General features: G+C 40.8%; 1 protein-coding gene across 1 annotated transcript in view; it reads left to right on the top strand.

Annotated features, from left to right (window-relative positions):
- Positions 1-18,210, top strand: part of LOC121284260 (fibroblast growth factor 9) — a 102,060-nt gene that overhangs the window by 70,127 nt on the left and 13,723 nt on the right. Inside the window, exon 3 of the mRNA XM_041199597.1 lies at positions 7,559-7,662. Coding sequence (XP_041055531.1) covers positions 7,559-7,662 — 104 coding nt within the window. The remainder of the gene's footprint in view (positions 1-7,558; positions 7,663-18,210) is intronic.

Raw genomic sequence — 18,210 nt, 5'->3', positions numbered from 1 at the left:
AATGTCGTCCAGCTAGGTGGGAGTGTACATGCCATTGTTTGCCCCGCTACAGAAGTTGTTCCCCAGCTAGTGACTCCAAGCCTCTCCAGTACAGGTCATTGGTGAGACCGCATCTTGCATATTGTGTGCAATTTTGGTCTCCTTATTTAAGGAAGGATGTAAATGCATTGGAGGCGGTTCAAAGGAGGTCTACTAGATTGATACCTGGAATGAGTAGGTTGCCTTATGAGGAAAGGTTAGACAGACTGGGCTTGTTTCCACTGAAGTTTAGGAAGAGTGAGGGGCGATTTGATTGAAGTATATAAGATCCTGAATGGTCTTGACATGGTGAACCTTGAAAGGGTGTTTCCTCTTGTGGGTGAATCCAGAACTAGGGGGCACTGTTTTAAAATTAGGGCTCACCCTTTTAGGACAGAGATGAGGAGAATTCTTTTCTCTTAGGGGGTTGAGTGACTATGGAGCTCTGCCTCAGAAGGTGGTGGAGGCGGGGTCATTGAATATTTTTAAGGCAGAGGTAGATAGATTCTTGTTAGGCAAGGGAATCAAAGGTTGTCGGGGTTAGATGGGAATGTGGAAATCGAAACACAAGAAGATCAGTCATGAGCTTATTGAATGGTGGTGCAGGCTCGAATGGCCTACTCCTGTTCCTATTTCTTATCTTCTCCCTGTCAACTGTCTGAGACTGAACCAGATTTTTCGCAACATTGGTGTCATATTTGACGCCAAGGTGAGCTTCCAACCACGTATCTACGCCATTACTAAGACCACAAATTTCCAACTCCATAACATTGCCTGACTCTGCTGCTGCCTCATCCATGCCTTTTTTACCTCTAGACTTGACTATTCAATGTATTCTTGTCTGACCACCCACCTTCTATCCTCTGTAAACATGAGGCTATCTAAAACTCTGCCAACTGGATCCTTCTTGTACTAAGTCTCATTAATCCATCACTCCTGTACTCAGCTCCTGATCAAACAAAGTCTTGATTTTAAAATTCTTATCCATGTTTTCATATCCCTCCATGGCCACACCCCTCCCTATCTCTGAAATCTTCTCCATAACCACAACTCTCCATGATGCCTGTAATCATCTGGTCTCTTGAGCATCCCTGATTTTAATTGTTTCATGAATACTGGTCAGGCCTTCAGTTGGCTAGGCCCTAAGATCTGTAATTCTCTCTCTCAATGCTCTGTCTCTGTCTCTCTTTCCTCCTTTAAGACTCTCCATAAAACCTACCATTTTGACCAACCTTTTGGCCATTTATCCCCATATTGCCTCATGTGGTTCAGTGTCAAATTTTGCTTTATAGCGTTCCTGCCTTGGGAGGTTTCATTGTATTAAAAGCACAATATAAATACAAGTTGTTGTTTAAAGTCCAGCAACATCTGTATTTCAGTAACTTGCATTGATATAAAGCCTTTAACATAGCAAAATGTTCCTCTTGCTCCAATAGAGTGCCAGTACATAAACCTGACATATTGCTGTTTAACATTAATTAGGTCTGGAATGGAGATTGGGTGCTGGAAATGTCATCCTAGTGGAGCATATTTTTGATGTAAAAAGGCAGAACATGCTGTAAATACTTAGCAGGTCAGGCAGCATCTGTGGAGAGGGCAACAGAGTTAATGTTTTAGGTGGTGGTCCTCTGTCAGAACTGGCAGTGCTTAGAGATTAAACAGTTTTTAAACAAGGTAGGGAAATGGGAGGGGAGGAAAGAACAAACGGGAATGTCTGTGATCAGGTGGAAGGCAGGAGAGATTACATGACAAAAAGGACGATAGCGCAAGGCAAAAAGACATAATAATGGGACAAGTAAGGAAACATAAGATGTGTCTGGAGAAGACGTAACTGGGAAGGCAGAATCACCAAGACTGGACTTTAAACTTGGAGATTTTCTCTATGATGAAGAGTCCCTCCAACGTGGCAAAATTTCAGGCCAATGTGTGCAGATTAGACCAGGTAAGGGCAAGTCTGAACATGGTGGATTCATTTGGATAGCCAGGGTACCTCTTTGGTGGAGGTCAGTTGCCCTTTGGGGTAAGTCAGGTGCCCTTTGGAATTGTTAAAAGTGGGCATAAATGTGCATAAAAAGTGTGTAAACTCATTACTGTCAAATTCATTGGAGTCAACAGACTTGTCAAAATCAACTGTCAAAACTGTCAGAAACACCTGTCAAAGGGAGCTGTCAAGTTGCCAAGGCATTTAAAACTCCAGCCCTCCAAATCTTGGGGAAAAAGCATCTGGACTGTTAAGAAAAATGATTGCTTGCTGCTTCACTCTGTTGTTATAAGCCTGAGGGCTTCCATTACTGGATTAGTGCTGCATCATTTCACAACTATAGAATATCACAACATGCCTGCCATTTCACAGTTTGATTGACCGCTACAAGTGGTTTAAGATTCTTGTGTGGGATTATGAATTCCAGTGGTTGTTGTTATAATGGAGTGTGCATTGGAGTGAAATGTTTGGTATCATAAGGCTTTATTTAGTTGAAGGAATGTAAATGGGTTTTTATGAGTGAAATCTGCAATAGACACTTAGGATTTTATTTTATAGAACTTTATTTTATCTTATCTCTACGTGGGCCCTGAGGCCTGCCCATGGGGACACTAGATGATTTGGCAAGGTAGGTGTAAGGACAAAGAGTTGTGGGTGGGGGCCATGAGTTGGCACTAAGTTGGAATAGTCAGGCTATAAACGGCCATGGGGGTGAGTACAGGGCATGAGGTGGCATGCATTGGTATGGAAGGGGCATGGGGAGTGTGTGGGGGAGGGCAGTGAGGAGGTTTTATGTTTTAATCTTTATTTTTTATTTTTGGACACTGAGCTGGAGCCCCAAGGTAGGCCTTCCGCCTAGTATGCCTCTGCAACCAGCAGCATCCTTGCTTCTTCCCAGCTTGCCTGCCCTGACTCCTAGCTTACCCCACCCCACCACCCGCCGCCACTCCCCTCTTCCCCTTCGCCGGACTGAAAACCTGACATCCAGGCAGCCATTTTTCAAGGTCGAGTTCATGGCGCTGGGAATTCTGCTGTATCTATCCACTTGACCTTGGAGTGAATGCATGAGCCAGTGTTGAGTTTGGAAATCTGTGATGTGCTTAACTGAAGTATGAGGTGCTGTTCATCAAGCTTATCCTGAATGCCATTGGGATAGTATAGGAGGGTGAAGGCAGAAAGGTCAGGGTGGGAGCGTAAGGAGAGCTAAAATGACAGGTGGCTGGATATTCAGTGCCATGCTCACCGCGAGGTTCAACAAAGTGATCGCTCAATGTGTTTGGTCCAAGATCAGCAGCAGTGATGAAGTGGGTGAATTAAAGGAAGGAGAATTTACTGATTGAACAGGTGCTGCACATGAATTGCTTTGGGCAGTGCCTGCCAAAAATCCACGAAATCCAAAATTCCTTAATGAAACCATCCTTTTATTATTACTTCCACTCATCTACTGCAATGACGTGTGCTCTTCCACTGAGATTTGATTGATATCAATTGATTTCTCGCTGGGTAAAGTCTTTCTCTCACTCACCTTTGGATTGAACAACTCCTTATCTTTAAGCCCACAGTTAAAGACCTCTCAAACAACAACATGCTTTTATTTAGAAACTTTAACATAGTAAAACATTCCAAAGTGCTTCAAAGGAATGTATTTAGGCAGCCTTCTATCTTCCAATTCTCTACAGTCCTCTCCTCATTCATCCTTTGCAGAGTTTTGCCAGTCCACCACTGACAGGACCACATGTAATCACTTGCATGTTTCTCTCAACGCTGCTATATTCCTGACTGTGTCTAAATCCTCCACAATCATCTCTCTGCTTGAGAAAATTACCCTAACACCTAGCTGTCTCTCCAGCACCTCTTCAATCACCTATTTTCCTTTCCTTTATTTATTCCCCCACCTCAGCATTCCTGCTGATCTTTGCCTGCATGGTCATTCACTTGCCTCTGCCTTTGAAGACTTTGTCCTTTTGGGGAGGTGGTGGCATGGTAGTATTGTCACTGGGCTGGTAAGAGACCTAGGGTAATGATCTGGGGACCTGGGTTCAAATCCCACCAGGGCAGATGGTGGAATTTGAGTTCAATGAATATCTGGAATTATAAGTCTAATGATGGCCATGAAACCATTTTTGATTGTCAGAAAAACCCATCTGGTTCACTAATGTCCTTTAGGGAAAGAAATCTGCTGTCCTTACCTGGTCTGGTCTACATGTGACACCAGGCCCACAGCAATGTGGAACAAGGGCAATTAGGGATGGGCTATAAATGCTGGCCTAACCAGCGACACCCACATCCCATGAATGAATAAGAAATATCCTTTGAAGTCCTTCATTATGGTTCATCTGCAGCATTCACCCTGTTATATTTTAGTTGACAATTTCACACCTTAAATCTAATTACTGTATTGCAAACTTTAGCAAATCTGGCCTGGTTATTTATTTCTAAATCTGACTGGAATAATATCACCCTTTCCTCTCCAGCTCTTAATCATTGTTGTCCTCCAAGTTTATCCTTAGGCAAAGGTAATCTTAGAAATCTTGTTTCATTGGAAAATTGGCCACTTTGAATGCTTCCTGTAACTCACCCAGTCTCGCATCCAAATTAAATGTTTGTGACTCATGGACCTTTTCATCTTTAAAATCAGTGCCATCTCCTCAGTCATCTCCTCCTCAGTCTCCCTCCACCACTTGCCCTCAACCTTCTATACGCCTGCCCTGACCTCTTGTCTATGTTGCATATCATCTCCGAACATTGCGTGCCCTACCAAGCTGATCTGCTCTATGACAGTCACCCATGTGACCTTGATCCCCCTCCCAACACAGTACACATCACACAATTTCAGAATTTCTGCCCAGGTATGGTAGTATAACGGTTATGTAATTGGACTACTCCAGAGGGCTTGGTCAATAATCCAGAGAAGATCCTATAATGCAGTGCTTGGAACTACTTGCAGCACTCCAAACCTGGCCTGATAATGGGTCGGATTTTCCTCTGGGCTTGGGAAAACCTGACCTGCACACCTGCAAACTGCACACCTGACCCATGTTTGGCTTCATATGCTATTATTCTCTTTTCAAACTGGGAACAGGTTCGCAGTGCAATTTGAGAGCTGCCCTGGAGTGCATCAGGGGTGTGGATGCGGAGGCAGGTCAGTTAGAAGGCTTGCCTTGGATCTCCAACACCATATCCCAGCTCCCAATAGTGTCCAGAGGCCCCCTAAACCTCACTGCTCACCTCCCTTAACACCTCTATCCACACCTAATGCCAGCTCATGCCCCCTTAGACCATCTATGCCACTCCATGCCACTTCTGTGCCCTCCATCTATCCTCCATTGCTACTCACCCAGTACACACTATGTACAGTCCTCAGATTCCATGCAAAATCAATGGAAACGATTTTATATTCCTTGGGGAAAAAATAAATATCTCACCATCTAATAAAAGCCTACATATCATTGACATTGAGAAAAAAATGCATTCTGTCATATGTACAAAATCTTGTAATACTTGCAATCCTATTAGGGTGTGTCAACAGCCAGAAACCACATCAAAGAGACAATCCATTATTACAACTTCTTGAAACTGTCAGTCATTCTCAGATGAATGGAACACCTACTGTTCTGAAACCCATTAGCACTTGAGACTCAATCAAGCATTGATAATGGCCACAGCTGTCCAAACAATAGACTCTGGGCAGGAAAGAACAGAAGGTGCTCATTTCAATTTTAAAGCAGGGTGCTGTCAATCAATTAAGGGAGCAGGTGGTTAGATTTTTTAAAGTGTCAAAACCAGGTTTTTTAGCAGTAGAGAAGATGACAGCATAGACTAATAGAATATTTTGTTACATTTTTCACTGCATTATGGTGCTTCCTCCATTGCATGTGAACAAATATACAAGGCTGATAAACATAATAGTCAACTTATCTTTAAAGGGCATATTCCTATGGTAAATCACTGTATCGAAAACACATCTACATTACAATGCAGCACCTAATAGTGACATTTGAAAGTGTGAAGACACTTTACACTTACCTTTTATAATGTTCTTGACTCCTCAGCAGGTTTCATATTGTCTTTGCAAACTCTCAAACTTGGTGTGCTTTTAATGGGTTTCCAAAATCCCGCACCATCAGATGAAAATGGTGTGCAAGAGGAAATCTGACTTTCGTCCCCCATTTAAAATGGGGAACCCAACCTCAGTGGGGATGTGTGTGTTTTTTGCATACTAGACATTCCCGACCCACAAAAGGACAAAAGAAAAATAGTGTAGGATTCGAATGTGGAAGAAAATCAGATTTCCCCCAAAGAAATCTAACTGTACACTGAAACATGCCTCCGCATCCAGACAAAAATTTGGCCCAATATCTTGTATAAATTTGTCATCCTGGCTTCTATGTGCAATGCCCTATATATGTCCCTACACAGACTCTATTTTTCCTTTTTAATGTCCTTTTCTAACTTTACTACCATATTTAAAGGTCTACATGTCAGCACTCTTCGACCTCTGTTTTCCACTCAGTTAAAAATCTTGATGCTTGAGACATATTTTCTTTCATTTTCTTTCCCCTCTAAAACACTTTTTTTGTGCATCAAAGTGCTTCTGCCACATAATAGTTCACTTTTCCTACCTACATCATTCTACAATCTCTTGCATCCTTCATCACAATGGCCCTGATCTGTGTCATCAGCAAAGTTTAATATCATTCCTCTTGTGGCTGTGTCCAAATAATATACATAAATACAAACCACAAAGAGGTTCCAGTTTAGATTTCTGGGGGCATTATTAGCTGTCATGCTGGAGAACATTAATTTACCCTACTTGTGGCCTACAGACACCATCCATGCAGCTGCATTTCCTTTAACACCATGTTAAGTTCTTCAGTCTTTGTAACAACCCTCTTACAAGGCAATATATCAAATGATTGCTGAAAATCCATATTTGTAACATTTACCCTATTCCCTTTATAAATCATGTGATTGCATCAAACCTTTTCATAATATAAAGAGCTATTAAAAATCTCCAGTTAATAGCCATTTCTAGGAGTCTTTCTCCTTTAATAAAGGCAGCTTTTCTTCGACTGTGTCTTAATTTTGAAAAGTTTTTTCCCTGTTAGAATCTTGTCCCCCAACTAAGTACAAAGAATTGATGAATTAATTGAATCTTCAGTTTTTGGGACATGTGTGTCTCAGTGAACACCTTGCCTGCAGTCTGAGTGTTTTCCTTTGAATACTTTCCCTTTTTAAAATTCATTGAGGCATATCTTTCTTTATACACTATGCCACAAAATATTCCATGCAGAAATTATTAGGGATCTGATGATTTTTTGAGGGTTTCAAACACTATCTCATTGATCCTCTAATCATTGTTGCCCTATTATGGTATCGCAGTTAAGTTTTGGAAGAGTATTAAACATTTTATACAAAGCAATGATACTGATTGTTCTGAGCAGTTCTTTTAATTTTATATTTACAAGGGAATTTCACCATATATGTATATGTAAATATGTACATAAGTCACAATATGAGAAGTTTGTTAATGATTATTATCGTTGTCATCACTATCAGGTATACTGGAGTTCATTAGTGTAGCAGTGGGCCTGGTCAGCATTCGTGGTGTAGACAGTGGACTCTACCTCGGAATGAATGAGAAGGGGGAGCTGTATGGGTCGGTAAGTCCAAATTTGTGTTTTCGATGTTTTTAAATGCATTTCTCTATGACAAAAGGTTAGGGCTGCTTTGCACAAATAGCACTGAATTTTTTAAATTGTATTTATTAATTTTGGTTAGTTAATAATTTGAAAGAAATTAATAAGTGTATAATTACAAATAATTGACATGGGAACGCCAAGTGAACAAATGTTAAATTTCTTTTTACCAAAACCGCATCATGCAATGCAAACAGTTTCAAGGCTACACTGTCACATTAACGACACTGTATCCTTTTTGTGAGCCTATCTAGGCTGTATTTCAAAATGATCCAGAGTGTAGTTTATAACTTAAGCCAACCTTTGTGGCCCAACAAAAATTTTAGTGTCTCATCATATTGACCTACGGACTGCGACTTTAAATCAAAAGAACATTACTTTCTCATTGCTGTTCTTTGCTTTCCTTTTTGTTGATGCACAATTATGTTACACTTACTTTTGTTGTTACATTGTGATTTTACAGCTTCCAAATAGCTCAGCATATCTTAAAATGTTGACAAACTTTCATTAAAGTGTGATTTGCTAGTATAGGATGCAATAAGAAAATGTCATTTAACCACCTGAATCCACCCTTTCTCAGTGAATAATTTGACCTCTCATGGGATCTCCCTAATTTACTTAATCTACAGATGGAGACACAAAAACAACTACAGGTGAAATTTTAAAGGTGATGAAAAAAACGATATTACTTTGTGACCCCAAAGGCAATCATGTATTATTCAGTCTTCACTGATAGCATACAATATTCTAAATTCAACCTTATCAAGAAATCAGACACGAGTAAACAAACATGAGTTTGCCGCATTAAACAAGATGCATCCCAGTACTTGATTAATACTTTTAGTGAATGGTCAATAATCAGATCTTTCTCTTTTTCCTCTTTTGTCAATGCAATATATGTAATTGTCATGTTTCTAATTTCACTGTACATCTGCCCACACTAATTCTGCCATTCCTTAGCCTCATTAACCTATTTTGTCCAAGTTCCTTTTGAATCTTTTAAATTAATTCCTAATTCCAGTTGTCACTGGTTGCCAAATTGACTCTGGTCCATTTATCACTACCTTTTGTTTTCTTTGCCAAGCTAATTTTCAATCCAGCTAACAAACTTACCATTAGTTCCATGCACCTTTTATCGTCTTTACAAACCTAACAGACTAAGAGATAGAACTTTATCTTCTGAAAACCCAAGTAACTACGTCTTTTGGAATAGCCCTTGTCCACTAATTTAGTTACCTCCTCAAAGAATTCCAGTGGATTTGTGAGGCATGACATATTGCTTGTAAAACTACACTGGCTGCCCATTATGGCCCCTCTGTTTTTAGAACTTAATCGAACTGCACCATAATTACAAATCTTTCCTCTATGCACTTTTCTGTATGCCTCAGAAATTTGGACCATAAATAAAGATTTGTGGAAGAACATAGGAAATAGGAGAATGAGTAGGCCATTTGGCTCCTTGAGCTTGCTCCACCATTCAACTAGCTGATCTTCTACCGCACTATCCCCATATCCCTTGATATTTTTAATATATAGAAATCTGTCGATCTCCATCTTGAATATATTCAATAAGCCTCCACAGCCCCTTGCAGTAGAGAATTCCAAAGATCCACCACCTACTGAATGAAGAAATTCCTCTTCATCTCAGCACTAAATGGCCTACCTCCAATTCTGAGACTATGTCCCCTGGTTCTAGGGACACCTCCTCCCCCCACTGACCAGCCAGGGGAAACATGCTTCCTGTATTTACTCAATGGAACCCTGTAAGAATTTTGTATGCTTCAATGAGATCACATCTCATTCTTCTAAACTCTGGAGAATACAGGCCCAGTCTCCTCAATTTCTCCTCATAGGACAATCCTGCCATCCCAGGGATCCATCTTTTTTTAAATTCTTTCTTTTGTGGGATGTGGGCATTGCTGGCCAGGCCAGCATTTTTATTGCACATCCCTAATTGTCCTTGAGAAGGTGGTGGTGAGCTGCCATCTTGAACCATTGCAGTCCATGAAGGGTAGGTACACCCAGAGTGCTGTTTGGGAGACAGTTCCAGGATTTCCACCCAGCGACAGTGAAGCTGGCTCTAGTGAAGTTCTGGTGAACCTCCGTTGCACTTCCTCTATGACAAGTATATCCTGCCTTAGGTAAGGAGACCAAAATTGTACACAATTGTCCAGGTGCGATCTCACCAAGGCTCTCTACAATAACAGGAAGATTCTTTACCCTTGTACTCAAATCCTCTTGCAATAAGGGCCAAAAGAAAGTTGAAGCATTTGAAATGTGGATGCTAAGACGAATGTTAAAAATTCTAATACGGAACATTGGATAAATGACGAGATGCTTGAAATTGCAAGAACAACGAAAACTCCAAAAAGTAACTTCCAGAAAGGAAAATGTCATTTTTTCAGCCATTTGATCAGACCTGAAAAGCTGCAGATATCTCTTCTAGAGAGCAAAGTGGAGGGCAGCGTAAGGATGACGGACACCACAGAGTAGTTGCAGACAAGCTACAATGGACGTGTGAGGATGGCACAAGACAGCCGGGAGTGACATACCATGACACCGCCTGATAGGTGCAGCTACAAGCAACAGCAATTGTGAAGTGCAAAAGTAAGGAGTATCATAGTGGGGATAATTTTCACTTTTGCCCTGGGGCAGCAACCTGACACAATACATCACTCAGCAACTTTAGGAGATGCCCAGTTTTCATCCCAGTGAAGGTGAAAATTAATCAATTTCTCAAAATAATGTTATGGTCTTTAAAAATCTCACAATGGACAGCAACAAAACAAACCAACCAAATCCGTCAAAAATAAATTCCAAACTTCCAGCCAGCTGCCATGACAGATTCCATTTGTTCATTCTCTCCTTCCTAATTAGTTCTGTCATGTTAAATTATAGTATTTGATTTCATTTTCTCCTCCTCCTCTTCGTTATCAGTTGGTAGCTGTTGGTTGTCTTCCTGTCATTACAGGCTGCCTTCTTTCCCAGGGATTGCAAAGTTGGATATCCCCTATTCTGGAGTTCAGATGCTTAACTTGAAATTCTAAGACATTCTTTGGGGAACTCAGAGGCTTGCAAACAACCTATTTCCCTGTTGTTCACAACTTCTGTGTCCTTCAGTGATGGCTTTTATGAGGCTTACTCATGTGCGAGAAGCTGTGCTTCCCCATCCTGGTTATTTTTTGGCTCTACATTCATTTGTAATCCAGTTTTTTTTTGCCTACTTTTGGTGCACTTCAGAATATTTTACAATTTTCCTTTGCTTCTTTGGGAAAAAACTCTAAGGTGTTTTAGCAATCTTTGTTCTGTTTTGGGATCCTTATCTTGGCAGATGATTTCAGGTTTGTATCACCAACTTTTTCAGTATCCCTGGATACATGGAATATTTGTGCCTCTAACCCAATTTAATTTTTTTTCCTTTGTACAGCCATCTCGCTTGCTAATGCTCTTCATTTACCTATATATATGAAAGAGAGTGAGAGAGATGAATAGAGAGAGATTTTTATATAAAGAGAGATTTTTGTCTAATATGTTTATTCCCATAAGAACAACTCAGACAAATCAAACTAGATCATATCTGTCCACACTTGCTGGCATGACAATATTATGTGACCTGGCATTCCCAAAGTGTGTCTAGCCTCCTCCCACATTTCAATTCCTTTCCTGCCCACACATTCCACCCGAGTACAGTACTCCCTGGCTCCAGCCTCTTTCAAGCCCTCTCAGCCCCCCAAGTGCTTTCAGAACATCCTCACTATTTCAAGAAGCCAGGTTTTTGAGTTTTGAGTCTTGAGTTTTCCTAGACTCGCTGCCAAATGTCCACTGATCCCACATCCTAGTCTCCTCCTCCTCCTCTAACTGGTCTCAGCCCCATGCCTCTCTTCCGTCTGAAATGGTCTCAGGGTCTAGTTCTGAAAAATCCCAGTTCCATGTCTCCGAGACCAGATGAGTAGCCCCGGGGCTGAGTTAAACTGGTTCCATTCTAGGCCTACAAACTGTCTCCTGTTTTGCAACCTAAGGCTACAGGTCTTATTTTTTCTAGCCCCACCACTTACCCTCTCTTAGCCTGAACCCTTACCCCAACTCAATATTTTCTCTCAACCAAATGTGCTGTAGTAGCTTCTAGACCTAGCCCTTCCCTGTGTGATCTGATTATCTACCTTAACTTGTTACATGGAACTTGCAAGTTGTTGTGTACCCAGATATTTGAGAAAGGTAACAGATATAAATTGAGTCTAGAAGTGACCATACAGATATTGCATTCAGGGAGGAGTATGAAATATTAAATGAAATTACCATGGTAAAGGAAGAGGTATTAAGCGGTTTAACATTTATGAAAATGGGTAAATATCATATGGGTAAGTATCCTGGGCTGTTAAGGAAAGTAATGAAGAAATAGCAGAGAATTTTCTAATCCTCTCTGGCTACGGGTTTGGTGCCTGAGGACTGGATGATAGCTAATGCTGTACCATTGTTTAAAAAGGGAAAAGGGGATAGGCCAGCCAGCCTATCTCGGTGGTGAGAAAATTACTGGAAAAAATTCTGACGGACAGGATAAATCTTTATTTAGAAAAACATGGGCCAGAAATTTCCCCCCGTTGCGGGAGTTGTGCAGGGGTGGGCAGGAGTGGGCACGAACCCGATTGGCGCCCCCAATCGGGGACGCACCGCCATTTTAGGTGGGCGGGCCAATTAAGGCCCGCCCAGTGTGACGCTTGCCCGGAAGCGCTGAGTGCTCCCTGTGCAGGCGGTGGGGGGGGTTCTCTGACAGGTTCCTTGCGCTCTTTCGAGCTCAGAGATCTCCCTGAGGCACAGAGGTATCTCAAGGAGGTTTATTTCAGTGCTAAAGTTTTAAATAAAGGTTTTTAACACTTTTAAAACACGTCCCCTCATGTGACACCATCACATGAGCTGGGACATGTCAAAGAATAAATGTATAAATTTTTATTAGATTGTAAGGGGTATGATTAAAAAGTTTACAGATGATTCAAAATTTGGCCATGTGGTTGATAATGAAGAAGAAAGCTGCAGACTGTAAGGAGGTATCAATGGACTGGTAAAGGAGGCAGATCAGTCACAATAGAATTCTATCTGGAGAAGTATGAAGTAATGCATTTGGGAAAGGCTAACAATGCAAGGGAATACACAATATATGGTAGGGTACTGAGATGTATAGAGGGAACATAGGAACATATGACTTCGGAGCAGGAGTAGGCTATTCGATCTTTTGAGCCTGCTCCCCCATTCAATAAGATCATGGCTGATCTGGTTGTGGTCTTAACTCCACTTTCCTGTATGACCCCATAACCCTTGACTCTCTAGCAAAAATCTGTCTAACTCTGCCTTGAACAAATTCAATAACCCAGCCTCCACTCACTGGGGAAGAGAATTCCACAGACTAATGACCATTGGAGAGAAAAGATACTTCCTCATCCCCTTCTTAAAAGGGAGATCTCTTATTCGTATGCTGTGCCCCCTAGTTCCAGTATGCTCCACAAGTGGAAATATCCTCCTAGTATTGACCCTATCAAGTCCTCTCAGGACCTTATATGTTTCAATAAGATTACCTCTTATTCCTCTAAACTCCAGTGGATATAGCCCAACCGGTTTAATCATTCTTCATTAGATAAACCCTTCATCCCAGGACGAAGTTGTGAACCTTCTCTGAACTGCTTCTAATGCAATTATTTCTTTTTTCAAGTAAGGAGACCAAAACTGTACACGATATTCAGATGTGATCTCACTAAGACCTTGTACAGCTATAGTAAAACTTCCCTTCCTTTATATTCCATTCCCCTTGCAATAAATGTCGAAGAGGGACCTTGGAGTGCATGTTCTTGAAGGTGGCTGGCCAGGTAGATAATTTGATCAAAAAGGCATATAGGATACTTGCCTTTATTAGCTGAGGCACAGCTGGGAGGTTATGCTGGAACTGTATAATATACTAGTAAGGTCACATCTGGAACACTGCGGACAGTTCTGGTCACCGCACTATAGGAAAGATGTGATTGTACTAGAGAGGATACGGAGGAGATTTACGAAGATGTTGGAAGAATTTTAGTTATGAGGAAAGATTGGATAGCCTAGGTTTGTTTTCTTTGGAACAGAGGAGACTGAGGGAAGGCCTCAGTGGATAAAATTGAGTAGACTACATAGAGAGGAAAGGAAGACCCAATGCCCTTTGGTTGAAGGGTCCATAACCAAGAGGCATAGATTTAGGGTAAGAGGTAGGAGGCTTATGGGGGATTCAAGTGGCAATTTTTCACCCAGGGGGCGGTGGGAATTTGGAACTCACTATATGAAAGGATGGCAGAGGCAGAAACCCATCTAATATTTTGAAAAGTACTTGGATATGCACTTGAAGTGTCATAACCTACAAGGCCAGGGGCCAAGAGCTAGAAAGCCAGATTAGACTGAACGGCTACTTGTTGGCTAGCGTGGACACAATGGGCCATATAGCCTCTTTTCATGCTGTAAATTCCTGTGACTCAGTTATTCTAGATTGGTTGAAGAAAATGTGTGAGAACTGTGGAAAAAGAAGTCGGAAGTCATGCAGATGAGAGAGAGAGGAGATATTTTCAGAAGGAGTGAGAAAAGGTTATAGATACTATTACAGAGATAGATATAATAATTTGATGGAAGTGAAGCTAAAGACAGAGAGAGGAACCCACAAATATTTATGAAGAATGAAAGAAATAGAGAGATAGTTACAGAAAGAGACTTAACTCTTTTTGTGTGTGATCAACAATATGGAGACCTTTTGTTTAGTTAAAGTGGATGATCAGGAGTATGAAATAATATTTGAGCCTTGGTTCAAACATGGACAAAAGAGCTGAACCCCAGAGTTGAGGTGAGAGTGACTGCCCTTGACATCGGGGCAGCATTTGACTGAGCATGGCATCAAGGAGCCCTAGCAAAACTGGAGTCAATGGGAATCAGGGGGGAAACTCTCCGCTGGTAGGAGTCAATACATAGCACAAAGGAAGATGGTTGTGGTTGTTGGAGATCAATCATCTCAGCTCCAGGACATCACCGCAGGAGTTCCTCAGGGTAGTGTCCTAGGCCCAACCATCTTCAACTGCTTCATCAATGTCCTTCCTTCCATCATAAGGTCAGAAGTGGGAATGTTTGCTGATGATTGCACAATATTCAGCACCATTCATGACTCCTCAGATACTGCAGCAGTTCATGTCCAAATTCAGCAAGACCTGGACATATCCAGGCTTGGGTTGACAAGTGGAAAGTAACATTTGCACCACACAAGTGCCAGGCATTGACCATCTCCAACAAGAGAGAACCTAACCATCGGCCCTTGATGTTCAATGGCATTACCATCACTGAATTCCCCCACTATCAACATCCTGGGGGCTACCATTGACCAAAATCTGAACTGGACTAGCCATATAAATACCATGGCTACAAGAGCAGGTCGGAGACTAGGAATCCTGTGGTGAGTAACTCATCAGCTGACTCACCAAAGCCTGTCCACCATCTACAAGGCAGAAGTCAGGAGTGTGATGGGAAACTCCCCACTCGCCTGGATGAGTACAGCTCCCGCATCACTCAAGAAGCTTGACACCATCCAGGACAAGGCAGCTCACTTGATTGGCACCCCTTCCACAAACATTCACTCTGTCCACCACCAACAAACAGTGGCAGTGTTTACCATCTACAAGATGCACTGCAGGGACTCACCCAGCCTCCTACATAGCACCTTTCAAATCCACGACCACTACCATCTAGAAGGACAAAGGCAGCAGATACATGGAACACCACCACCTGGAATTTCCCCTCCAAGCCACTCACCACCCTGACTTGGAAATATATCGCCTTTCCTTCACTGTTGCTGGGTCAAAATCCTGGAACTCCCTCCCTAACAGCACTGTGGGTGTACCTACACCAGATGGACTGCAGCAGTTCAAGAAGGCAGCTCACCACCACCGTCTCAAGGGCAATTAGGGATGGGCAATAAATGCTGGCCTAGCCAGTGATGCCCGCATTCCATAAATGAATAAAAAAAATTGAATTATTTTACTTTAAGCAATGATTTCCCAATTCCTGACAGAAAATATAATTGCTTCCTGATGAGGTACAAATGCTTTCAATTTTAACTTGGATGTTCTAATTGAACAGAGTGCTAATAACTACAGGGAAGGTGTAAGAAAAGTGCATTCAGCTCTTGCAATTGAGAGAGGTCTTAGATCATGTGCTTGCAATATCTGTGGATGTAGATAGGTGCCAGACTGTTGAATATATGTCACATTGCAATAGTTCTTCATTTGTATCATGTATTTGCCTGTGGAAATTGGAATTACACAATTGTTTCACTCAGAACATTCTCTTTCAACTAGTTTATACCTAGTTATAGGAAGCTAGTTTATATTTTTATTTACAGTGACTCTGAGTATTACAAGATAGTGTTAAATCCCAGCAGCAGCTTTGAATATGTGGGAGCATTTGAAAGGGAGGAATACAGGAGGTACAAAATGGTGAGTAGGATGATGAATGGTGGCAGACAAATGGAATAACAGATTGAGAAGAAATGTCAATTATATCTATTGAGTGGGTAATCTTTTTAATACCTGAAGACATTCCATGACTGATAAGGGTATCTGCTAATGTTCAGTCTTTTGATTTAGAAGCATAAGTCTGCTTTTATTTTTATTCAGCTACGGAAGCTTCCTTTATAATGAATATTTATTATACTTTTCATTAGCAGATAAAATACAATCAATTTCACCCCAAATATTTTCTTGTTGCCACAGTTATCCCAATGATTGAGGGAACCTAGGAAAGCACAGTGGATCTATATATTAGCATATCATTCTCTAAAATAATGCCTGTTGTTGGAACTGGGTTAATGGCTTTTGTTCATGTGCACTTCCAAGACATGGGTTATTTTCTCTCTGGATCAGTACACATGCTTTTAAATGGAGTTTATTTTATGGGAATTATTGGTTGAAGACAGTGGTTTGGTTGCCTCAGGGGCATTGCTATTTAGAGCCTTCTGCTGTGTAATACTGCATCTAATCTGTGTGCATTACTGTAATGCATGATTCAATCAAGCAGATCACATCTTGAAACCTCACTAAATAAATGCCACCTTCTGGATTCTTAAACACATTACATCAAAAGCATGGATTACAAATGACATAAAACCGGTTCCTGCTGTTGTTTGCTATCTAGGATTTTTCATAACAGAACAACAACATTAATAACAATAGAAAGCCAAATAGATTTCCCGTATAGCTGGCACTATTAGTGCAGAGTGACACCAATTGTGACATTTTACTGATTGAATGCACATCAGTACCTTTTATGGCAATACATTCACAGTAGCACATTAATAAATAGAAGTAATTTACCTTCTTAAATGTTTCTTTTTAATATAATGACATTCAAAATGTAACCTTGCCATGAATTGCATTTTGGAAATAACACACATCACTACACATAACACATATAAAATCATAAGCACACAAATAACTTGACAACAATGGCATTTTAAAACACTAGACTATTTTGAAACAAAGAAAACGTTTAAAATGAGAAATAAATAAATTCTGTAAAAGTGTTTCTTCATGATGACCAATATTGTAGTGTGTAGTTTGAACCATTTGGACTAGGATGGACCCAAATTTGGACCCCAATTCCTGTTACCTGATCGCAGCTGTGATTGCATTTTGACGCTCAAATTACTGTTGGAATAGGATATAAAATCAGCTAGAGTTGATTGTTGTTCAGTCAGCTCCCAGTAGAATGTATGTGTGAGTGAATATTCAGGGAGAACTACATTCATGCTTGACTGTGATACTTTGAGTTGAAAAACCCAATAAGATACAGTTTTGAGTCTGAGGCCACACGTGAAGAATAGCTATTTGGGCCAATGCACAATAGCCAGCAACCTTAAAGTGTCACAAAATAGACAGAACCTGCACAATGTCTTAAAACAAAGAATATTGTGAACCTATTGACATAATTGGCAGTTATGGGGTGTTAAAATGTTAAAATCAATCTTGCTATTTCATCCAGGTATCAGGTTGTGAATTAACTTCTCTGCAGGAAAGCACCACAGAAACTAATTAGGTGACCTTTTACTATCTGATATCCTGTAGTTTCTCACTTTAGTGACGGTTTTTCAGATATAATAAGGCAATTAAGTCATGCATTACTTGTTACCATTTTCATTTTTTTGTGTTTTGTTTCCACAAATAAGCATCCAAGTATATGTTACAAGAATAAAATATTTCATGTTTACTCAAAACATTTTCTTCCAATACAGGAATCCAGCAGATTGTGTTTCCATAAAAACTGAGATGTATTTCCAGTGAGAATTTCTTCCATGCCACTTGTCATGTGATTCCGTTCCCTGCAGAGAGTACAAAAACTTGATTTAAATTAGTCTCATGTTTCCTGTAGAGCTACAAGCAAGCACACAGCACTTGACCTCTGTTTTACAATTGAAGTAAAAAAAATCAGTTAATCAGGACCAATCCTCTCCAGGGATATGCT

The sequence above is a fragment of the Carcharodon carcharias genome, chromosome 11 (genome assembly GCF_017639515.1).
Source record: "Carcharodon carcharias isolate sCarCar2 chromosome 11, sCarCar2.pri, whole genome shotgun sequence".
NCBI lineage: Eukaryota > Metazoa > Chordata > Chondrichthyes > Lamniformes > Lamnidae > Carcharodon > Carcharodon carcharias.
This window is presented reverse-complemented; position numbering and strand designations above follow the sequence as displayed.